At 48.5% G+C, this 24,820-nt stretch overlaps 1 protein-coding gene across 2 annotated transcripts in view; it reads left to right on the top strand.

Moving 5' to 3' along the window:
* The window catches only part of C2CD2 (C2 calcium dependent domain containing 2), a 65,043-nt gene that overhangs the window by 22,459 nt on the left and 17,764 nt on the right, over positions 1-24,820 (top strand). For both annotated transcript variants that reach the window (XM_047797068.1, XM_047797077.1), the window contains exons 4-9: positions 2,056-2,160; positions 7,528-7,650; positions 11,491-11,611; positions 13,854-13,962; positions 16,817-16,896; positions 18,266-18,390. In XM_047797068.1, the coding sequence (XP_047653024.1) occupies positions 2,056-2,160; positions 7,528-7,650; positions 11,491-11,611; positions 13,854-13,962; positions 16,817-16,896; positions 18,266-18,390 (663 nt within the window). The remainder of the gene's footprint in view (positions 1-2,055; positions 2,161-7,527; positions 7,651-11,490; positions 11,612-13,853; positions 13,963-16,816; positions 16,897-18,265; positions 18,391-24,820) is intronic.

The following is a 24,820-nucleotide window of genomic DNA, read 5'->3' as shown; positions in this document are numbered from 1 at the left end:
GGGATGAACCCAAGTCATAAGTATTCTCAGTTGCAAGGGAAGATGATATTCTGTATGCTTTTCTTAAAAAGCCATGGTTTTAAATAAACAGAAATTTCTGGCTGCCTAAATGGCTTTTTCTCAAAACCCTTTCCGAGAGGAGGGAATCGGGGAGTGTCAGTGGACCTCATGAGCTCATTAGATGTTAAAGCCCTCCTGTGCTTTTCAATTTTTTGGAGAACATGATTGGAAGATAATTTTATTTATTTTTCTTTTTTTGCTTTTTAGGGCCGCACCCATGGCATATGGAGGTTCCTAGGCTAGGGGTCGAATTGGAGCTACAGCTGCCAGCTTACACCACAGCCACAGCAACACCAGATCCGAGCCACATCTGCGACCTGCACCACACCTCATGGCAATGCCAGATCCTTAACCCACTGAGCAAGGCCAGGGATCGAACCTGCAACCTCAATGCTTCCTAGTCAGACTTGATTCCGCTGCGCCACAATGGGAACTCGAGAAGATAATTTTAAAGTCTGGGACGTGCATACCCAACATGACCCAGGTTTCGGGATGGGGTGACTCCAGCAAAGACGACAAACATCCACCAAGAAAATGTAGTTTCTGACATGCGGCTTGTGTGCATTTGACGCGGCTCAGACACAAGTAGCAGAGTTGTGTCTTTGATCTCTTAACCCAGTCTAAAAGCAGCCTGTGGGTACCTACCTCTCAGAGCAGAGGCAGCTGCTAGAGGTCGGTCAATTATTCATGCTCAAGGCAGGAGGCATTGTCTTCCTCTGCTTTTTCTCAGATAAAAGGCGCAGAGAGGCCAGCAGCTGCCCCCCTCACCTCCACCTGGTGGGTGCCACTCGGGGACCGTGGCAGTGAAATTAAAGGGCACTTTCACACGAGTCACCCAAAGCTACAGGGCAAGGGACGTACCTTTTCTCAGATGGGGTTGCCAGCATGAGTGAGCATCCTGCCTATTCAGAAAAGGAACCTGAAGCTGTTATGTCCATCCCTTCCCTGGGACTGCGGGGCGGCATGGAGACGGGAGGGGTCCAGATTTGGGCTTTGGAAGGAGCTTCCCGCTGACGAAGTCGGGCTGCTGGCTGCGTTCGCTGTGGCTGCTGAAACAAACGGCCGCACACTTAGCCCCAAACAGCACATACTTCGCAGGTTCTCTTTCTGGAGGGCCGATGTCCCACCCAGGTGAAAAGCCTGGATGCTCTGGGGGAGCCTCCGTTTCCTTGCTCACCCATTGTTGAACTCAGCTCCTGAGGGCCGTGGGACTGAGGGTCCGATCCCGCTGGCTGTGGGCGGGTCCCAGCTTCTGGAGGCGGCTTATTCCGGGCTCCTGGCATCCTCCTCCCTCTTCACATGGAGATGGCATGCCCTTCTGCCTCCCCTCCTTTTCACGGGCTCCCCGCGGCTCCTGGGACAACCCAGGATTGTCTCTCGGCCTCAAGCCCTTACCCTAGTTACACCTGCCGAGTCCCATTTGCTGCGGGAGGTAATGTCGTCCCACGAAGGTTGGAGCGTGGACGTCTGTTGGGGGGACAGCGTTATGCTGCCACGAGGGATGGGTAGGGTTGGATGGGGCACTGGGAGAGGTCAGGGGCCAGGTGGAGGTCATGCAGCGGCCCAGGCCAGAGAGGATAAGATGCCGACCTGGTCGGCACACCACCCAGGGGACTGTGAGCAGGTGGGGCTGGAGGGGGCGCCCGGCTCCCTTCTCTTTGTCCCTCCACGTCCTTTATGCCTGGGTGGTCCGCTCAGAAAAGAGCTGCAAAGCAGAGGCGTCGACGTTCCAGAGGCCACAGGGTTCTGTGGCATCCGGCCTTCCGCCTCCACCCTGAGGGGTCCTCTCCAGGTGGGAGGCCGAGGCAGAGGAGGCCGCCAGCCAGGCAGGTGCGGGACAGTGAGGGGGAGGCCGATCGCGGCTCTCCTCTCGGTCTGGGAAGCACACGGTCTGCCAAGCGGGGATCAGTAACGGTCTAGGAAAAGAAATGAACACGTAGGTGCACCTGATGGAGAGAGCAGCCCTCCAATGATTTTTTTTTTTTTTTTAAACAGCTGGAGCTCCACATGAAGGAGAAGCGAGAGGACATTCAGATCAAGTGGTCCTTCATCAGCGCCCCAGAGATGGCCGTCAGCATCCAGCCCAAAGCCCCGGGGGAGGTCAGTCCCTGGGCTTCTCAGGTTCCTCCTCCCTGTGGTGTGCAAACGTGGGCACGTCGGGAACCCCTGCTCTGGTAACAGAGCCTCTGATTGGTGCATCTCTGATGAGGGAGCCTAGGAAATGGGCGGGGCAGAATGGGGGCGGGGCTTCCACGGATTTAATCCCAGGCTCTCCCTTGGGCTGCACCTGCAATTGTGGAGCAGCTTTTAAACGTCCTGAACCCTGCCTGCTCCCCGCCCTGTATGGGTTTAATTGGACTTTTTTTTTTTTTTTAAGGGCCACACCCGCAGCATATGGAAGTTCCCAGGCTAGGGGTCCAATCGGAGCTACAGCCGCTGGCCTACACCACAGCCACAGCAACGCCGGATCCGAGCCGCATCTGCAATCTACACCACAGCTCAGGGCAACGCCAGATCCTTAATCCACTGAGCGAGCCCAGGGATCAAACCCGCAACCTCATGGTTCCTAGTCGGATTCATTTCCACTGCGCCACAACGGGAACTCCTAATTGGCCTTTTTTAAAGCGCTTGTGGGCAGCTGAGGCTGAGAACCATCGTGTGATGGAACCTAGGTTTTCTTGGACGGTCAATCACCCATGACCATCAGACCCTCCCCTTCACCCTGAGGGCGCCTCACCTGTGGCTCCAGCTGAGTCCAAAGGCTGGCGCCCAGGGGCCACAGGTGCAAAGGCACCGCCTCCTTTTGCAAAGCTGTTTCGGATCTGAAGGTGGCTTTGGGTGTTTGAAGAAGTGAATCTGGGAACAGGAGGAGGTGTGCGAAGTCACCTGGCAGCCGTCACTTTCCGTTGCTAGAAGAATGGTGAGAAGCAGCTGCACCAAAGGCAGAGATTACGGTTACTCCTTTGCAGTGGCTTTTCTGATCGTTCCTTGAAATGTTACCCCACTTCGGGCTCTTGTTCAGCTGCAGCGCCATCACCGCAGTGGAAGTGTGTGAATGTGACAACTTGTCATAAAGACTTCAACTGTGCATGCCTTGAGAGAGACGTAGGCAGGTTTTTAAAACAGACTAAGAAGTCTATAATTCTCTTCACGTGAATACGTGGAAAGTGTTTCCGAATTGGAATACGCTTTGCCTGACCAGCTGGTTCTGTGAAGTAATTGCATTAAGTGTTTCCCTGGCCGCTGGTTTATCTTCTCCTGCTCTCCCGTGTTTGTAGCGCCTTCCCCCACATGGCATTGCTATTTCAGGCCTACAGTAGACACACAATGTTTTGTAAACTGCTCCCCCACCCCGACATCAAACCCACCAAAGTGCAAGGTCGCTTCCCCCGTCTTCATAGCAGAGGGTATCCCACCGAGGGGGCCCTGAGTCTGTCTTCCAAAACTACTCCAATTAAGTGTTTCCCTCTGGGTGGATGTGCCACCAACTTGATGTACGTTCATGCAAGCAGATCTAAGCATTCGCTTCTGTTAGTGGCATTCTAGGCCTTGCCTGCCGTCTTTTTTTTTTTTTTTTTGTCTTTTTGCCATTTCTTGGGCTGCTCCCGTGGCATATGGAGGTTCCCAGGCTAGGGGTCCAATCGGAGCTGTGGCCACTGGCCTACGCCAGAGCCACAGCAACGCGGGATCCGAGCCGCGTCTGCAACCCACACCACAGCTCACGGCAACGCCAGATCGTTAACCCACTGAGCAAGGGCAGGGATCGAACCCGCAACCTCATGGTTCCTAGTCGGATTCGTTAACCACTGCGCCATGACGGGAACTCCTTGTCTGCCGTCTTTATGGAGTTCCATATTTTTTGAATGTGCAAAATTATTAACATAGCTGACACCTCAAAATTCCATGAAATATTGTGCTCAGAAGCCTCGTCTCCATCCTCTGCCTCCCGCCCTATCCGCCCCCTGCTCTCTGCTCATGTGTTTCTCTAGTTACTGCTTATCCATCCTGGGCTTCTTTTGGTAAAGTGGCTCTTCTTCCCCGTTCTTATCTAATAGGGAGCATTCTCGTCACGCCTTGCTTCCCACAGCGCCCTGGGCGTGTCTCTGAGCATCAGGTACCCCTCATACAGGGACAAGCACGATTTTCCCAGTGGAGCAATTCGATAAAAGCAAGCCGGCCCCGTGGGGTAACGCACTCTCTTGACCGCAGATGGGAAGAAGGCGTGGGGGCAGGGGCGTAGCTATAAAGGAAGGTCCCCAGGTCAGCTGCTCTGCAGACCTGGGATGGGAGGGACTCTGGCCTCTGAGGACCCCAAAGCTCAGCTTTCCCCTGGGTCCCCTCCTCTGTACAGTGAGGAGAAATTGTGGGGGTTAAAAAAGATAAAAATAGATAAGCCAGGCGAAGTACATTCTTACAGTGGAATATTATTCAGCTGGAGAAAGAATGGAGGGAGTTCCCATCGTGGCTCAGTGGTAATGAACCTGACTAGTATCCATGAGGACGCAGGTTTGATCCCTGGCCTTGCTCAGTGGGTTAAGGATCCAGTGCTCCTGTGAGCTGAGGTGTAGGTTGCAGACACAGCTTGGACCTGGCGTGGCTGTGGCTGTGGTGTAGGTTGGCAGCTGCAGCTCCAATTCGACCCCTAGCCTGGGAACCTCCATATGCTGCTAGTGAGACCCTAAAAAGACCACACCCCCCAAAACTCTCCCAAAACTCCCCTCATAATAGAAGAATGGAGTACTAATACCTGCTGGAACAAGACTGAACCTTGAAAATATCATGTCAGTGAAAGAAGCTAGACATAAAAGACTATATATCATATGATCCCATATCTACGAAATATCCAGAATATGCAAATCCATGAAGCCGGAGGCAGACTAGTGGTTGTCAGGGGCTGTGGGGGGCGGGGTGGGGAGTGACTGCTAATGAGCGAGGGGCTTCTTTTGGAGGTGATGGAAATATTTTGGAATTAGAGGTGAGGCTGCACAATACCGTATATGTACTAAATGCCGCTGAAATGCATGCCTGAAGGTGATTAAACATATGCGGCTTCACCTCAGTTTAAAAAGGAGGTAATTATGTCACGCACCCATTGCCCCCAGAGAAAGGTGACAGCAGAGAGGATGGAAGTGCAGACTCCGGAGCCTTAGCGCCTGGGTGTGGCTCGGCTCTGCCCCTTATCAGCGCGGCCCCACTCCTGTTAATCGTGGCTAATTACTTCCTCCGGGGGGGCCCCGGCCCCCCGTCTGTAAAACCGGGGTGGCCCCATCCAAGGTGCTTGCGAGGATGGAGCAGCTAATACGTGGAAATGCATAGACTCGAGCCTGGCCCGTCCCCAAAGTGATATTAGCCGTCTTGGTTATTATTAGTCGCAGATTCCTGGCAGAGGATAGATTTTCAGTAAAATTTGGCGTATGTTTGCTGTCACACGGCCTGGCCACCGGTTGTCCTTGGGACACCGCAGACCAAGTTCTGAAATCAGGTCCAGCCCCCAAGTTGGAAGATTTTCAATAGATTTTCCACGGCCCTGGTGAAAACCGAGTCCCTCTGGCGTCCGTCCCCCTGAGCGGTGGGCGGGGAGATGGGCTGGAACCACACAACAGGGACACTTACACCAGAGGTGACGAGGGACACCGAGGACAGAGCCAGGAATGTCATCAGGGCCACCAAGCATCGGGACGTACTGCCCGAAACCGCACGATGACGGTGTGGACGCCGGCACGGCCGGCAGGGTCTGACGTGTTCGGTTCACAAGCATCCGCCCAGATCCGGTGTGTGTGTGTGTGTTTTGTTTTGTTCTTGGTTTTGTTTTTGGTCTTGGCAGAGCCCCCAAAGCCAGGGATCATATCCGAGCCACAGCAGTGACGACACCGAATCCTTAATTACTAGGCCACCAGGAAACTCCCAGATCCAGTTTTTGAGTTCAAAAAAAAAAAAAAAAGTCATATTTAAATAAGGCTTTTACTTGTGATCTTAAAAAATAGATCCTCCCACTCAAAAAATGTAGTTGAGATGAGATGTGCGGAAAGGCGCACAGATGGTGGAGCATCCATTGATTGAAGCTGTCACACACTGACCCTTCCTGAGTGCCCCGCATCCAGGTCAACAAGCGAGCAGGGTCAGCTCCCCAGAAAAGCCCCCCTGCCCCTTCCACTGACCCCCTGCAGCCCCCACCAAGGGTATCCATGCTGGCAACTGATGACCACAACCCCGCGGCGTCACACAACACCCATTAATCTCAGTTTCTGTTGGTCAGTCCAGGTTCTCTGGGTCCCCCGCTCAGGGGCTCCCAGGTTGTCCTCATGATCTGGACTGAGCTGTGTCCACTGTAGAGCTCAGGACCCACTTCCCGGCTCCTGTGGTTGTGGGCAAAACTCAGCTCCTTGCGGCTGTAGGACTGACGTTCCTTGCTGGCTGTGGGCTGGGCTGCTCTCGGCTCCTCAGAGCCCTGTGGCTCCCTCCCGTGTGGAAGCCCCTTCTTCACGGGCAGTGGGAGAGTCCCTTGCTCCAGTCTGCTCCGAGGGAGTCGTATAAACATAACCGTTGATGTTGTATCACCTTTGCCGTATTCCATTGGCTGGAAGCAAGTCACAGGTGCCCCCTGCCCTCCGGGTGAGGGGCTTAGGCAGGACATGGCTCTTTGAGGGTCTTCTTAGAACTCTGCCCACGAGCAGCATCACTCAGCTCTGCCTGCTTGGGCACTTTAGGTAAAGGAATTGTGCAGTGTGGTGTGTGTGTTTTTCTCTGGTTGGTGTCTTTCATGTAATGTGACGTCATGAGATTCATCTGTGTCCCTGTGTGGGCTCATGGCCGGTAGAATCCCACGGCGTGGCTGCCCCGCAATTTATATATCTCCCCAGGTCCTGATAGATACTTAGGCTGTTTCCAGCATGGCACCATCATGCATAGTGGTGCAGTGAACATTCTAGAACTTGAGAATGCCTTTCTGTTGGATATTAATTTCAGTAGCTCTATAGAGCTTGTCATGTGGCATACGTCATCCTGACTTGTTCTTCCACAGGTTTCTTTCTTTCCAGGCTTTTCCATTTTCTTGACTCCTTCTTAATTAAAAAAAAAAAAACAAATGTCATGCAAGAAAGGAAAAAAACCCCACATGTCTACACATGTCTGTATGTTTGGGGGAAATAGCTGAAAGGATGTACCCAGAAATATCAGCATGTTTCTATGTTGTACATGTCTTTGTGTGTGTGTGTGTCTTTTTTCGCATCTTATTTTTAGTCATTTTTTAAAATAAGGACCATGAATTACTTCCGCAATCAGGACAGAGGGTCCTCTGTCCAGATAAGACCCGGTGAGTGTCTCCCCTGTCTTGGTCTGACCTCCCAGAGCCCCGGCGACAGCAAGTTGGTTTCATCTCAGGCACAGAGGGGAGCCGTGCATGTGCCCGCCTTCCTGCCCTCCTGCCTGGCTATGAGACGACTTGGCGATGTCCTTCTCTCTCAACAGGACCAGGCGGTTGGGACAGATGCAGTATCAGAAAGTCTCAAGGATGCTTTGAAGCACCTGGTTAGTTCCGCCTCCCCGTCGGTGGTTCTGAGCACCAAGCCTGCGGATGTGAGGGAAATTCAGGTAAACTGCTTCGCGGGCTGCGGGTGCTTGGTGACCCAGAAGGGACCACAGTCTGCCTCCCTTGGACAGTCTGTGCCTTCCCCGCCCTCCGCCCACCTCGTCGAGCCAGACTGCATGATCACTTGCTGGGGGGTAATGACCTGGCCTGGGGCGAAGCTTTGAGTTCTGGGCACAGGGTTCCAAAGCCCCACGGGAAGGAAGGAAGAGGAGTCTGGACCCCTCAGCCCGTCCAACCCTGATTCGCCCAGAGCCTCTCCTCTTCAGGAACCCACACTTGACTTTCACTGTCCACCCAGAGCCTGCTGCCTGAGCCCTTATCCTTCCGGGATTGAGGTCCAGTGGAACTTGCCCCAAGGCATATACAGCGAGCTCCCTGGACGCACAGACTTTTACCCAGGCTGGGGGACGCCTGGTGACCAGGCCTTGCCTCCAGTAGCACCATCTCTTGGAGGGCTGTCTCCCTTGGGCAGTGCGGCCACATGAAGCTGTCTCTTCTGCATGGACCAGTCCCATGCTGCCTGCCCCTCTCCTTCCCCCCCCCGCCCCCGCCACCACCTGATTAGCTGCTGCTCCTCTGACCAAGTTCATGTTCAGGACATTTGTCCAGGGCAGCCTCCCTGGGCTTGGTCTCACATCGTTATGGGCGAAACTTCTAAAAGCTTTTGCTTGAGGTGAATTCATTCTCCCAGTTACGAGCCGATCCTTTGTGTGTGTGTGTGTGTGTCATATCTATCAAGATTTTATTTTATTTTTTATTTTATTTTTAATTTTTTGTCTTTTTAGGGCCGCACCCGCAGCATATGGAAGTTCCCAGGCTAGGGGTCCAATCAGAGCTGTAGCTGCCGGCCTACACCACAGCCACAGCAATGCCAGATTCAAGCCGTGTCTGTGACCTACACCACAGCTCACGGCCACACCGGATCCTTAACCCACTGAGTGAGGCCAGGGATCGAACCTGCATCCTCATGGATACTAAGATTCATTTCTGCTGTGCCATGATGGGAACTCCTATTTTTATTTTTTAAAATTTTTTATTACAATTGATTTACAGTGTTTGGTCAGTTTCCGTTGTACAGCAAAGCGACCCAGTCATTCACATATATCCATTCTTTCTCTCACATTATCCTCCATCCTGTCCCATCACAAGTGATTAGATAAATGGTTCCCTGTGGTATACAGCAGGGTGAGCCCATCTTTTTATGACAACAAATACTTTTATCTTCCTGAAAGTTATTTTTCATGCGTATTTCCCGTATTTTTATGTGGCATGGTGGACTATCCATTGTTGTTATATAGTTCATCATGAAATCAATTTGAAGATAGAACTTTTTTTTTTTTTCATTTTACGGCCCTACCCACAGCGTGTGGAGGGTCCTGGGTCAGGGATTGAATCAGGGCTGCAGCTGTGGCCTGCACTCTTTAACCCACTGTGCTGGGTCGGGGATCAAACCTGTGCCCTGCAGTGACTAGAGCAGCTGTAGTCAGATTCCTTTTTTTTTTGGCTGCCCCGTGGCCTATGGAGTTCCCAAGCCAGGGATCAGATCTGAGCCACAGTTGTGACCTAAGCTGCAGCTGTAGCAACGCTGGATCCTTAATGCACTGTGCTGGGCCGGGGATGGAACCTGCGTCCCAGCACTCCCAAGATGCTGCCAATCCCATTGCACCACAGCGGGAACTCCTAAAGAAATGGAACTTTTAATATGATGTCTTTTTGGCTGTGCCAGGGGCATGCAGGAATTCCCGGGCCAAACCTGCACCACCGCAGCAACCCACACCATAGCAGTGACATTGGATCCTTAACCACCAGGCCACCAGGGAACTCCCTAGTATGATTTTTTTTTGACGCAGGCTCTGGTCTCTGGTTCTTGTTAGGCATCCCCAGCTGTGAGTGTGCAGAGTCTGGAGACAACGTGCCTTTAATTCACTGGACTAATATCAGTGGATCAGGGTGTTTTGTGATGTGCTCTGGGCATTGGGGGTTGTCAGAACGTAAGAAACAGGCCTCCTTCTCCCTTTGCAGCGGCAGGAACAGCTGAGTAAGCAGACAAGCGGAGTGCGGTGTGTGTGGGTGTTTGTGCAGGATTCCCCGGGGCGGACGGTAGGTGGGGCTCCGCCGAGAGACTGGGGGTCAGGCCTGGCTTCCCAGAGGCGAGAGCAGAGTCTAGGCTGCTCTCCTTCAGTGATTCTGTCCTGGAGGTTTAGTTCAGATCAGAGGTACCCGGCTGTTTTGAATATGACTAAATTTTTAACGTCAAAATGTAAGACACTTCACAAAATAGTACTGTATTTTTAGAATTCATTGATTCTGACAATAAAGGCTCCAAGACCTACCGCAAATTCAATAATACTTTTAAATAAATTTGTGCAATTTATATATCAAAATAGCCTATATATTATATTGGTCAGGGTTTTTGAGAGAAACAGAACTTATAGGGTGTGTGTGTGTGTGTGTGTGTGTGTGTGTGTGTGTGTATATCTTCTATAATAATAGCCTCCATAATTGCATAAGCTAGTTATATATATATACAATTTTTTTCATACACACATTTGGATATTTCTTGTAAGGAATTGGCTCATGTGGTTATAGATGCTGACAAGTACAGGAGGATGCAGAGGCTAGAGGACTGGGAGAGCTGATGCTTCCATTCAAGTCCAAAAGCAGGAGAAAACAGATCTCCCAGCTCTAAGGCAGTTAGGCTTGAAGAATTCCCTCTGGGGGAGAATCAGCTCTCTGGTCTACTCAGGACTTCAACTGATTAGACAAGGCCCACCACATTCGGGACACAATTTGCTTCAGTCTGTCTGTTGAGCTAAACGTTAATCTCATTAGAAACATCCTCTCAAGCAAACCCAGAATTCTGTTTGCCCACATACCTGGGTGCGCCATGGTCCAGTCAAGTTGACACATAAAATTAACCACCACACATATACAACTGATAAAGCATGGCCTCTCCATCCCAGACAGGGGGGTTGCTCTGTGCCCAGTGCCCTCAGACCTGGTTTTTAAGGGCTTCTGTGATTATGTCTTGGCCTCCCAAGACCTGCAGCTCGCAGCTGGCAACCCCCTGGCTCAGAAGAGCCTTTTCTAGATGGTGACCTAAACAATACGACGGTTGTTTGAGACATTAGCGAGCCCTCCCCCAAAAGCTGAGGTCAAATGGGTGCTTAGGAGCCCCCCGTGGGAGGCTGTCACTGTGCAGAGATCCGTGACGCCTCCGAAAAGCCTTTCCAGGATCTCAAACGTTTGTACCTCGGGAGTCCCGTTAAAAGAGCACTCAGGGCCGTGGGTGGGAGGGGGGAGCTAGCTTGGAGAGGCTGTTCTGGAGGTGGGGTCCTCTGCGCTTGGGGCGCTCTCTGGTGGAGATGTGTTGATGCTGATTTGAGGACGTGGTGAGGAGGCTGGCCCAGCACCTGCCTCTGCTTCCTCCCCACCTGAATGGAGGAGCTGCCTGGAGGTGGGAAGTCGCCCTCTGCATCCTGGCTGGTGTCCCGCTCGGTGCTAGGGGGTGGTGCATGCCTGCAGCCTGGAGAGGGCGTCCTGCTCTGTCTTCAGCACCTGCTGGGTCAGGCGTGGACCCATCGCCACCCACAGCCAGATTCTCGGGAGCCTTCTCCGGCTGAACGCTCTGTTGCTTCACCTGCTTCCTGTGGGAAGCGGCGGTGGGCAAGCGGTACCCTCTGCCCCCTTGGAGGAGACAGTGGTTAACAGAGCAGGCCGGGGGCGGGGGTGGGGCCAGGCTCCCTCTGCAGGTTTTCGTGAGGGTTCCTCCCGTGTGGCAGGTGCCTGGCGGCCGCTGCCCCTTCCCCCCAGGTCACTGCCCTTTGTGTGACTTTCTGCAGCATCCACAGCGCACCCCGTCTACTCAGGAATCCTGCCCTCCCAAACCTCCAAGGGCTCACGAGCTCAAACTCTTGGTCAGGAACATCCGAGCCTCCCTGCTGAGCCGTCCTGGTGCTTCAGGTGGGTGATGCTGCCGCAGGGGCTCCCAGGGGAGGGCAGGGGGCCCAACTAGCTGTGGGCGTGGCGTCGCAGCGGGAGCAGAGGGGAGGGGTGCCTTGTGGGGGGGTCCTGCCTGCCCCCCCCCGCCTTCTTTTGTGGCTTCCCGTGGTCGGGTCTGTGGCGTGATCGGTGCCTCTCAGCCAAGAGCATCTCCGTGGTAGGGATGCGAGCCCGTGAAGCCACGCGCCAGTTTTGCACGCGGGAAGCCTGAAGGAAGAAGAAAGACATCTGTTGCTGGCCCTTTTCTTTAGTCTAGAAGCCGCTTTTCTTGTGATTTTTTTTTTTCCACCGGTGACCTTGTAAATGCACGCCGAGCACCTCTGACTGACACGCACCCTCTGCTGCCCTGGAAGGGGAGGTGCCACATGTGGGGACCCTGGGGTGCCACGAGGGGAAGCAGAAACGCTGCAGAACAGATGACTTTTTCAGTGATTTTAAATGACAGCCAAGGCGTTCCCGTCGTGGCGCAGTGGTTAACGAATCCGACTAGGAACCATGAGGTTGTGGGTTCGGTCCCTGCCCTTGCTCAGTGGGTTAAGGATCCGGCGTTGCCGTGAGCTGTGGTGTAGGTTGCAGACGCGGCTCGGATCCCGAGTTGCTGTGGCTCTGGCGTAGGCCGGTGGCTACAGTTCCGATTTGACCCCTAGCCCGGGAACCTCCATATGCCGCGGCCCAAGAAATGGCAAAAGGACTAAATAAATAAATAAATAAATAAATAAATAAAATGACAGCCGAGACCCCCCATCCCTGGTAGCTTAGGACCGGACACCTCTTTCCACTGGGGTTCAGCTGTGCAAAGAAGAGCAGTGAGTCCTTTTTTACTGTCTGAGAACTTCAGGGTCGCTTATTCTTATTTGCAGGGAGTTTCTTCTAGTTCCAGAAGCGCAGGCAGGCCGCACTTAACAGCCACCCTCCATGAGGCTGGGTGTGGGTGACGGTTCGGTACAGACACTTGGACGTCACCAAGTGGCCGCGCCGCTTAGCAGCCGGGAGGGACTCCCGGACCCATGTGGCCAGGATCAGGGTGCCCCTTCTTTGCCTCTGTCTGCAGCTCCCCCTCTGTGTCCAAGTCTCCCCTTGAGAGTGACTGTGAAAGTGTGTCAGATGATGTGTGTACAACAGCAAACACCAACCCCCTGGTACACAGGAAAGGGCCAGTGCACCACTCATCTTTTTTTTTTTTTCAAACTTTTTAGGGCCGCACCCTCAGCATGTGGGAGTTCCCAGGCTAGGGGGTGACTCGGAGCTGCATCTGCAACGTACACCACAGCTCACAGCAATGCCAGATCCTTAACCCACTCAGCGAGGCCAGGGATTGAACTCCTGTCCTTATGGATCAAGTTTGTTAAGGCTGAGCCCCAGCGGGAACTCCCCTGCATTGATGGTTGACTACACAGTATATTCGTTCATGGCTTTATGCTGTGGGGCAAGCATCGCCTCGAGGCAGACACAACCCACCCGTTCATTGAAATGTCCCGTTATCTGGATCAAATACCTCAAAGAGTTTTGACTGAGCCAGTCAGACATAAAAACACACATTGTAAGCAAGGAAACGGGTTCTCTGAGGTACCCCCAGATTTAGCGGTGGCCTCCACCTTTTGCAAGCCTTGTCAGAAGTGGGGCCCACATCTCTGCTGGAGCGTCACCCCCAGGGAAGGTCCCTCACGGGGTGGGGGAGGGAGCAGGGGCACTTGGGGTCAGCCCAGGCTGTGGATATCCAGTGAGTAGATTCTCTAGCCCCAGGTGAAGTGCTTTGAGGGTTTGTAAATGGCAAATGCAAGGCACACTGGGAGTTCCCGTCGTGGCGCAGTGGTTAACAAATCTGACTAGGAACCGTGAGGTTGTGGGTTCAATCCCTGGCCTTGCTCAGGGGATTAAGGATCCAGCGTTGCCGTGAGCTGTGGTGTAGGTTGCAGATGCGGCTCGGATCCCACGTGGCTGTGGCTGTGGCTGTGGCTGTGGCTGTGGCCGGCGGCTATAGCTCCAATTCGACCCCTAGCCTGGGAACCTCCATATGCCAAAGGTGTGGTCCTAGAAAAGGCAAAAAGACAAAAAAAAAAAAAAAAAAGGCCCACTGGACCCTCAGAAGTGGGGGAGCCAAGACCACAGGCAGTTAATCAGCCTTTCTTTTCTGTGCAAAATGTCTCGATGCACCGAGAAAACAAGACTAAAGCCCAAATGGTGCGACTCTGTGTGATTACAGGCAGCATTCGCCCGGTGTGCATAGTTCAGCTGAACGACCCCGCTCAGAAGTTCTCCAGCGCCCTCTGCAGAACCACCACGACCCTCACCTGGGATGAAGAATTCGCCTTGTGCGTACCGTTGGTTTCCGGGAGCTCGGGGTTCCACGGCCGCACCCCCCGGGCTGCCACGTTCTAAAACTATTTTGCAGTGTTGTTCACAGTGAAAGAAGGGAGGGAGGGAAGGAGAGAAAGAAAGAAGGAAGGAAGAGAAGTGTGCTAAGCATCTGCAGTAACTTACATACGCGGGTTTCTTTTCGAAGGCACCCCTTAACTTCGATCCCTCCTCCCCTAAGTCCCCATGCCCTGCTCTGGCAAGAGAGAGCTGTTGTTGGGCCTCCTGCTTGCTCTAGAAACACCATCTGGAGCAGAACAGAAGGAAATTTCTTTCTTTCTTTCTTTCTTTTTCTTTTTTGTCTTTTTAGGGCTGCACCCACATTGTATGGAAGGGCTCAGGCTAAGGGTTGCATTGGAGCTGCAGCTGCCGGCCTACGCCACACCACAACAATGCAGGATTCAAGCTGCATCTGCAACCTACACCATAGCTCATGGCGACGCTGGATCCTTAACCCACAAAGCAAGGCCAGGAATCAAACCCAAGTCCTCATGGATACTAGTCGGGTTGGTTACTGCTGAGCCCTAACAGGAACTCCAATTCTGACGATGTCTGATTGATACTAAAATCTGATCAAGAGAATGGGAAAAGGGAAGGGTAGAGACCACTTATAAATTATGATGTAGGAATTCTGACTGAGGTATTATCACATAGAATCCAGTGGCACATTAAAAAACAATACACCGAGACTGACTGAGTTCATGCCAAGAATGCAAGGATGGTTTAATATGAGGAGATCTATTAAAGAAATCCGTGTCACTAGATTAAAGGAGAAAACAAATGTATTATCTCTATATATGCCCAGAAGATATTCAGTGACATAAATGCCCATTTCTTTTCTTTCTTTTTTTTTTTTTTAGGGCTGCACTTGTGACATATGGATGTTCCCAAGCTAGGGGTCAAATCGGAGCTGTAGCCACTGGCCTACACCACAGCCACAGCAACGCCAGATCTGAGCTACATCTGTGACCTACACCACAGCTCACTGTGACGCCAGATTCTTAACCCATTGAGCAAGGCCAGGGATCAAACCTGCATCTTCATGGCTACTAGTTGGGTTCTTAACCTGCTGAGCCATGACAGGAACTCCCCATTTCTAATTTTAAAAACTTAATTAGAACAAGATTTATGGTCATTTCTTTAATAAGATTTGTTTTAAAAAATCACTGAAAATGATAAATACTAGAATCATTCCCATTAAAGTCAAGAGAAGGATACCCACTGTTTTGTTCCAGAAGTACTGGTTAATGCAATTAGATAAGAAAGAGAAATAATACGTAAGTACTGGAAAGGAAGAGGCAAAACTAATCGTTACTTAGAGATGATATTATTGCATATCTAGACTGCTTAAGACAATCAATTAAAACTATTAGAAATAATGGATATAGAATAGAAATAATATCTAAAAACTAATATAAATAATATTTCAGTAAAGTAGGTGGCTACAAAAATGTAGAAATCAATCAGTTTCTGGTACTTAAGTAATTAGAGGGAGTTCCTGTCGTGGTGCAATGGAAATGAATCTGACTAGGAACCATGAGGTTGCGGGTTCGATCCCTGGCCTTGCTCAGTGGGTTAAGGATCCGGCATTGCTGTGAGCTATGATGTAGGTCGCAGATGTGGCTCGGATCCCACGTTGCTGTGGCTGTGGTATAGGCTGGTGGCAACGGTTCTGACTGGCCCCCTAGCCTGGGAACCTCCATATGCTGCGAGTGTGGCCCTAAAAGGACAAAAGACCAAAAAAAAAAAAAAAAGTAATTAGAAAAGCAACAGAATTCCATGTGTAATATGAAGAGCTTTTATAAATTATTAATGAAAACATGAGCAGTCTCTTAGAAAACTGGGCAAAATCGCTGAACTAGAATTACAAAAGTAGGAGCTATAGATAGCTAGAAATGTCTTAAGGGAGGTTCCATCTCAGAAATAAAGTAATGCAAACGTAAACAAAAGAGCTTGTTTTTCACCTTATAGCTTGTTAAAGTGAGACTGATCAGTGGAAGTACATGTTGGAATGATCATTCCAAAAGTCATCAATATATATGAAGAAAAGCAAACCTCTAACATGCATATGCTTTTTGACTGGCAACTGCTTTTTTTCCTAAAGAAACAATCACATAATGTGTACATATGAGGATGTTTATCTCAGCTTGTTTATAAATATGAAATATTGGAAAAAAACCATTATAGAGGGTTGGTTATGAAGGAATCGCCTGAATAAAATCTCATCAGGCCGGGGAGTGGAATACTAGACACCTGTTGAAAAGGATGTTGCTCTGTGGTTATTGACATGGAAAGATGTCCATGATATCGTAAGTGAAAAAACTAGGTTATGAAGGAGGCAGGAGGTATATTATGTTCTAAATTTGTTTTCAAATATATAATTATACCTTATATGGCAATATCTTTCAACACAGTAACTGTCAGCCACATGGAGCTCTTAAAATTTCAATGAAGTGAAATTAAAATTAAACTCCGTTCCTCAGTTCGTACTGGCCACATTTCAAATTGTCAACGGCTCTATGTGGCCAGTGGCCCCCGAATTTGGTAGCAGCTCTCCAGAGCCTTTCCGTTGTCATCCAGGAAGTTCCATCACATAATCCTTGGAGACTAATCACCAAATAATCACAGTTACTATTTCTGGGTAGTCAAGTTGCAGATGACTTTGTATTTTGGTTATATGTGTCGCTGCCACTTCTTAAATATTGGCAGTGATTTGCATTCCTTTCAATAATCAGAAAACCAACACTATTTCAAAAAAAAAAAAATAGTCAAGTGTTTTTAAGGCTTCATAGCCTTTCTTTCTTCCCACAGTGAATTGAACGCCAAGTCGAGGGAATTGCACCTGCAGATTTCAGAGGATGGGCCGTCCTCAGAAGGCAGGTGTTCAACAGGTAGGCCCTGCCCTCTGCGAGGGTCACCCAGCGGCCCTGACCAGGGCCTCAGGGCAGGGAGGGCAGGAGACCCAGTTGAGGGGTCAGCCCCTCCCCTGAAGCCACCCCGGTCTTCCCAAGGGAATGTTTGGTTGAATGTCCTCTCTGGTCATAGCAAGGCCATACGTTTTGCAAGGTCATGCATGTATTCAACTGGTTCCTTTTTTCTTAAAAAAAAAAATCCAAATCTTTTATTCAACAGTTCTTGGCTTTGAGAAGCAGTTCTCATCTCTCTTAGCCTTCTAGACCTTGTTGTGGATTTTTTGTTTGTTTCTTAGATTTTTTTTTTTTTTTTGGCTTTTTGTCTTTTCTAGGGCCACACCCGCGGCATATGGAGATTCCCAGGTTAGGGGTCGAATCGGAGCTATTGCCGCCAGCCTACGCCAGAGCCGCAGCAACGTGGGGTCTAGGCTGCGTCTGTGACATCTCCAGGATCCTTCTCATCTCACAGAACTGAAACTCTGGCCCCATTAAACACCCCCCCCTGCCCCCCCCAACTTCTGCTTTCTGTCTCCATGAATCACACCTGACTTTTCATTATAAACTAAAGCCACAGCAGCTTAACATGGAGCCACACTGTAGATACAAGAAAGCAACGATTAGATGTAAAAGACAGCTCATGGGCCTGGGTGTGCGTGGGTGTAAATTAATAATTTCGATCTTTATTCGTTTTTTTAGAATCTCTGAGTACATACCAAAGTTGGGAGTGGTGACCCTTGCCTGGCTTATTCAGCTGTGAAACCAAGCTGTCAGGGTATCTCCCGAAGTTACAAAGACACAGGAAGAAGCAACTCAGAGTCCCCGCTATGAGCAGGAATTCTGGGGTGGCCTCCTTGGGTCTGTAACGTGGATGCTCCTGGGATGAGAGCTGACCTTCCAAGAGGCGTGTGATCTGCATGCAGGGCGGGACCGCACTTTGTCTCATCCGTTCTGGGGGCACCACCCCGAATGTTTGAGTGCCCAGATCCTAAGAATAGGGACCTTGTCTTTCTTGCCCACAGCCAGTTTGCAGCTTAGCCGATCTGCCTTTTTAATCTCCCTTCTAGATTCCAGTTTCCATCGCCTGACCCCTGATGTCCTTCAAAGCAGTAGTTTCTAGCCAGTGTACGTCAGACCTTGCCTCTCATCATCCTCTCTCTGTAGCCTCTGTTGATCTGGAACATTCCACAGCCTCCCTGTGTCTCTTTTGACCTCCTGGTTTCTAAAATGTTCCCAGCAAGAGCAATGCGAGTCAGGAGCTGGTTCCGGTTGCACCAGATCACTGGCCGTCCCACCTTGTGGTCCCCTTGGAGACACCCAATGTGTCCCTGCCTGTCCCCTGTCTCTCTAGGTCTGTTGGCGATGACGACTGTGCCCTTGGATTTATTTAAGAAGCAGCCTTCTGGGCCACAAAGCTTTACGCTGACCAGTGGGTCCTCCTGGGGCAGCTCGGCCCTGGGTTCGGTCACGGCAGAGGTAAGAGGTCATTCGCTCTGGGGCCACCTTCAGCTCGACCTGCTCGGGACAAAAGAGTGTCTTCACTTAGGTTTGTCAGAGTCCTGTTCTTTTGGTTTTTTGTTTTTTTTTTTTAGGTTTTTTTTTTTTTCATTACTCAAATGAATTGATCACATCTGTAGTTGTATAATGATCATAACAATCTGATGTCACCGGATTTCCATCCCACAGCCCAAGCACATCCCCCCACCCCCCAAACTGTCTCCTCCGGAGACCATAAGTTTTCCAGTGTCTGTGAGTCAGCATCTGTTCTGCAAAGAAGTTCCGTCTGTCCTTTTTTTCAGATTCCACATGTCAGTGAAAGCATTTGATGTTGGTGTCTCATTGTATGGCTGACTTCACTTAGCATGATAGTTTCTAGGTCCATCCATGTTGCTAAAAATGCAGATATTTCCTTCTTTGTAATGGCCGAGTAATATTCCCTTGTGTATCTGTACCACATCTTCTTGATCCACGCCTCTGTCGGTGGACATTTAGGTTGTTTCCATGTCTTGGCTATTGCAAATAGTGCTGCAGTGACCATCGGAGTACATGTGTCTTTGTGAGTCATGGTTTTCTCTGGGTAGATGCCCAGGAGTGGGATTGCTGCATCCAATGGTAGCTCTATGTTTAGTTTTCTGAGGAATCGCCATACTGCCTTCCACAGTGGTTGCACCAATGTACACTCCCACCAGTGGTGTAATATGGCTCCTTTTTCTCCACACCCTCTCCGGCACTTCTTGTTTGTAGACTTTTGGATGATGGCCATACTGGCTGGTGTAAGGTGGTACCTTATGGTGGTTTTGATTTGCGTTTCTCTAATAATGAGTGGTGTTGAACATCCTTTCATGTGTTTCTCGGCCATCTGTATGTCTTCTTTGGAGAACTGTCTGTTTAGGTCTTCTGCCCATTTTTTGATAGGCTTATTTGTTTTTTTGGTATGGAGCTGCAGAAGTTGTTTATAAATTTGGGAGCTTAATCCCTTGTCAGTGGATTCACTGGCAAAGATTTTCTCCCATTCTGTGGGTTGTCTTTTCGTGTTGTTTAGGGTTTCCTTTGCTGTGCAGACACTTTGAAGTTTGAGTAGGTCCCATTTGTTTATTTTTGGTTTTGTTGTCAATACTCTGAGAGGTGGATCTGAGAAGATGTTGCTGTCATTTATGTTGGAGAGTGTTTGGCCTACGTTTTCCTCTAAGAGTTTTATAGTGTCTGGTCTTATATCTAGGTCTTTGATCCATTTGGAGTTTATTTTTGTGTATGGTGTTAGGGAGTGTTCTCCTTTCATTCTTTTCCATGTGGCTTTCCAGTTTTCCCAGCACCACTTATTGAACAAGCTGTCCTTTCTCCATTGTATAGTCTTGCCTCCTTTGTCATAGATGAGTTGGCTGTAGGTGCGTGGGTTTAATTCTGGGCTTTCTATCCTGTTCCACTGATCTATATTTCCGTCTTTGTGCCAGTACCATGAGGTTTTGATGATTGTTTCTTTGTAGTATAGTCTGAAGTCCAGGAGCCTGATTCCTCCAGCTCCGGTTTTCTTTTTCAGGATGTCTTTGGCTATTCTGGGTCTTTTGTGCTTCCAAACAAATTTTAAAATATTTTGTTCGAGTTCTGTGAAAAATGTCCTTGGTAGTTTGATAGGGATTGCATTGAATCTGTAGATTGTCTTAGGTAGTATAGTCATTTTGATAATATTAACTCTTCCAGTCCACGAACATGGTATATCTTTCCATCTATTTGTGTTATCTTGGATTTCTTTCATCAGTGTCTTATAGTTTTCAGAGTACAGGTCTTTTATCTCTTTAGGTAGGTTTACTCCTAGGTATTTTATTCTTTTGGATGTAATGGTAAACGGGATTGCTTCCCTAATTTGTTTTTCTGCTCTTTCATTGTTAGTGTATAGAAATGCCTTCGATTTCTGTGTATTGATTTTGTATCCTGTGACTTTGCCAAAGTCGTGGATGAGCTCTAACAGTTTTCTGGTAGAGTCTTTAGGATTCTCTAGGTATAGTATCATGTCATCTGCAAATAGGGATAGTTTTACTTCTTCCTTTCCAATTTGAATTCCTTTTATTTCTTTTACTTCTCTGATTGCTGTGGCTAGGACTTCCAGAACTATGTTGAAGAGTAGTGGTGAGAGCAGATATCCTTGTCTTATTCCTGATCTCACCGGGAATTCTTTCAGCTTTTCACCACTGAGAATGATGTTTGCTGTGGGTTTGTCATATATGGCCTTTATCATGTTGAGGTAGGTTCCCTCTATGCATGCCCACTTTCTGAAGGGTTTTTATCAGAAATCGGTGTTGGATTTTGTCAAAGGCTTTTTCCACATCTATTGAGAGGATCATATGGTCTTCAGTTTGTGAATGTGGTGTATCACACTGATGGATTTGCGGATATTGAAGAACCCTTGCATCCCTGGGATAAATCCCCCTTGATCATGATGTACAATCCTTTTAATGTATTGTTTAATGTGGTTTGCTAGTATTTTGTTGAGGATTTTTGCATCTATGTTCATCAGTGAAATTGGCCTGTAGTTGTGTTTTTTTGTGGTATCTTTGTCTGGTTTTGGTACCAGGGTGATGGTGGCCTCATAGAATGAGTTTGGGAGTATCCCTTCCTCTGCAATTTTTTGAAATAGTTTCAGAAGGAGAGGTGTTAGCTCTTCTCTAATAGAATTTGCCTGTGAAGCCATCTGGTCCTGGACTTTTGTTCGTCGGAAGTTTTTTAATCACAGTTTCAGTTTCAGTTCTTGTGATGGGTCCATTCATCCTTTCTCTTTCATCTTGGTTTAGTCTTGGAAGATTGTACTTTTCTAAGAATTTGTCCATTTCTTCTAGGTTTTCCGTTTTATTGGCATATAGTTGCCTATAGTAGTCTCTTATGATCCTTTGTATTTCTGTGGTGTCCGTTGTTACTTCATTTTCATTTCTAATTTTATGGATTTGAGTCCTCTCTCTTTTTTGCTTGAGAATGCTGGCTAGGGGTTTATCAATTTTGTTGATCTTTTCAAAGAACCAGCTTTTTGCTTCATTGATATTTTCTATGGTTTTCTTTGTTTCTATTTCATTGATTTCTGCTCTGATCTTTATGATTTCTTTCCTTCTACTAACTTTAGGTCTTGTCTGTTGTTCTCTCTTGAGCTGCTTTAGATGTAAAGTTAGCTTGCTTACTTGAGCTTTTTCTTGTTTCCTGAGGTGGGCTTGTATTGCTATAAACTTTCCTCTTAGAACAGCTTTTGCTGCACCCCATAGGTTTTGGAGTGTCGTATCTTCGTTGTCATTTGCTACCAGGTATTTTTTAATTTCCTCTTTGATTTCTTCAGTGATCCATTGGTTGTTTAGTAGAATGTTGTTAAGTCTCCACGTGTTTGTGTTTATTGCAGTTTTTTTCTTGTTGTTGATTTCCAGTCATATAGTGTTGTGGTCGGAAAAGATGCTTGATATGATTTCAATTTTCTTAAAGTTACCAAGGTTGGATTTGTAGTCCAGGATGTGATCAATCTTAGAGAATGTTCCATGTGCACTTGAGAAGAATGTGTATTCTGTTGCTTTTGGATGAAATGCCCTATAAATATCTATTAAGTCCATCTGGTTTAATGCTTCATTCAGGGCCTGTGTTTCCTTATTGATTTTCTGTCTGATTGATCTCTCCATTGCTGTAAGTGGGGTGTTAAAGTCCCCCACTATGATTGTGTTATTGTCGATTTCTCCTTTAATATGCCTTACATATTGTGGTGAACCTGTGTTGGGTGCGTAGATATTTAAAATTGTTGTATCTTCTTCTTGGATTGATCCTTTGATCATTATGTAATGTCCTTCCTTGTCCCTTAAAATAGTCTTCATTTTAAAGTCTATTTTGTCTGATATGAGTATTGCTACTCCAGCTTTCTTTTGATCCCCATTTGCATGAAATATTTTCTTCCATCCTCTCACTTTCAACTTGTATGTGTCCCTAGAAGTGAAGTGGGTCTCTTGAAGACAGCATATATACGGGTCTTGTTTTTGTATCCATTCAGCCAGTCTATGTCTTTTGGTTGGGGCATTTAGTCCATTCACATTTAAGGTAATTATTGATATGTATGCTCTTATTGCCATTTTATTAATTACTTTGGATTTGTTTTTGCTGCTCTTTTTTCTTTCCTTCTTCTTTTGTTCTTTTCTGCCTATAGAAGTTCCTTTAGTATTTGCTGTAAGGCTGGTTTAGTGTTGCTGAATTCTCAGCTTTTGCTTATCTGAGAAGGTTTTGATTCCTCCTTCAAATCTGAATGAGAGCCTTGCTGGGTAGAGTAATCTTGGTTGGAGGTTTTTTCCTTTCATCACGTGAAGTATATCATGCCATTCCCTTCTGGCCTGCAGAGTTTCTGTTGAGAAATCTGCCAATAACCTTATTGGGGTTCCCTTGTATGTTATTTGTTTCTTTTCCCTAGCTGCTTTCAAGATTTTCTCTTTGTCTTTCATTTTGGTCAGTTTGATTAATATGTGTCTCAGGGAGTTCCCGTCGTGGCGCAGTGGTTAACGAATCCGACTAGGAACCATGAGGTTGCGGGTTCGGTCCCTGCCCTTGCTCAGTGGGTTAAGGATCCGGCGTTGCCGTGAGCTGTGGTGTAGCTTGCAGACGCGGCTCGGATCCCGCGTTGCTGTGGCTCTGGCGTAGGCCGGTGACTACAGCTCCGATTGGACCCCTAGCCTGGGAACCTCCATATGCTGCGGAAGCGGCCCAAGAAATAGCAAAAAGACAAAAAAAAAAAAAATATGTGTCTCAGGGTGTTCCTCCTTGGGTTTATTTTGTATGGTACTCGTTGTGCTTCCTGGATTTGAGTGAGTGGTTCCTTTCCCATGCTAGGGAAGTTTTCGGCTATTATCTCTTGGAATATTTTTTCTGTCCCCTTCTCTCTCTCTTCTCTTTCTGGCACCCCTATAATACAGATGTTGGTGTGTTTCACGTTGTCCCAGAGTTCTCTGAGACTCTCTTCATTTGTTCTCAATCTTTTTTCTCTTTTCTGTTCTGCATCCATAGTTTCCACTAATCTGTCCTCCACCTCGCTTATTTGTTCTTCTGCCTCCTGTATTCTGCTGCTGGCTGCTTCTAGCGAATTTTTTATTTCAGTTGTGTATTTTGCATCTCTTCTTGTTTAAGTTTGATATCTTGTATCTCTTTGGTCAGTGTTTCCTGTAAGTTATCCATCTTTGCCTCCAGTTTATTTCCAATGTCTTGCATCATCTTCAGCATCAACAGTCTAAACTCTTTCTCCTGGAGGCTGAGAATCTCCTCATCACTTAGCTGTTTTTCTGGGGTTTTTCCTTTCTCCCTCATCTGAGTTATAGTCCTCTGTCTTTTCATTTTTATAGGTTTTTGGTGTGGTGACCTTTTTACAGATAATAGAGTTGCAGCCTCTCTTACTTCTGATATCTGCCCTCCTGTGGCTGAAGTTGGTATGGGGGGGCTTGCTGTAGGCTTCCTGATGGGAGGGGCTGATGCCTGCCCACTGGTAGGCGGAGCTGATTCTAATCCCTCTGGTGGGTGGGGCTTAGTCTCTGGATGGGATTAGAGGTGGCTGTGTGCCTGAGGGGCTTTTAGGTAGCCTGTTTACTGAGGGGCGGGGCTGTGATCCCACCTGGGTTGTGGTTTCCCCTGGGGCTGCTCAGCTGACTGATGGGTGGGGCCAGGTTTTCCCAAAATGGCCACCTCCAGAGAAAGGCCCAGCTGCTGAATATTCCCGAGAGCTTTGCTTTCAATGTCCTTCCCTCACACCAAGCCACGTTCACCCTTATTTTCCCAGGATGTCCTTCAAGAACTGCGGTCAGGTTTGACCCAGATTCCCATGGAGACTTTGCTTTGCCCTGGGACCCAGTGCACATGAAAGTCCATGTGCGCCTTTTAAGAATGGGGTCTCTGTTTCCCCCAGTCCCGTGGAGCTCTTGTGCACAAGCCCCACTGGCCTTCAGTGCCAGATGCTGAGGGGCTCTTTCTCCCTGTGATCCCCACACGTGAGAGTTTGATGTGTGGCTCAGAACTCTCACTCCTGTAGGTGAGTCTCTGTGAACCAGTTAGTTTCCAGTCTGTGGAGCTTCCCACCCAGGAGGTATGGGGTTGTTTGTATCACGAAATCGCCCCTCCTACCTCTTGATGTGGCCTCCTCTTTTTCTTCTAGAGTAGGATAGCTTTGTTAAGGTTTCCGGTCCATTTGGGTGAAGAGTGCTCAGTCTTTAGTTGTGCATTTTGTAGTTTTTAGGAGAGAAGTTGAGCTCCAGTCCTTCTCTCCCACTATCTTAATCCCGTCCTCCCAGGAATCTCCATTTATTTATTTCCAAACCCCTCAGAGTAGTACCTAGTGATTTCTTAGCATATTATTCAACCTCTGATGTAGTTGAAAGAGAACCATTTCCAAATGGACCACAGCTCTTGTGGATTT

The sequence above is a fragment of the Phacochoerus africanus genome, chromosome 1 (genome assembly GCF_016906955.1).
Source record: "Phacochoerus africanus isolate WHEZ1 chromosome 1, ROS_Pafr_v1, whole genome shotgun sequence".
Taxonomy (NCBI): Eukaryota; Metazoa; Chordata; class Mammalia; order Artiodactyla; family Suidae; genus Phacochoerus; species Phacochoerus africanus.
Note: the sequence above shows the minus strand (reverse complement) of the source record. Positions and strands in the feature narration are given on the sequence as shown.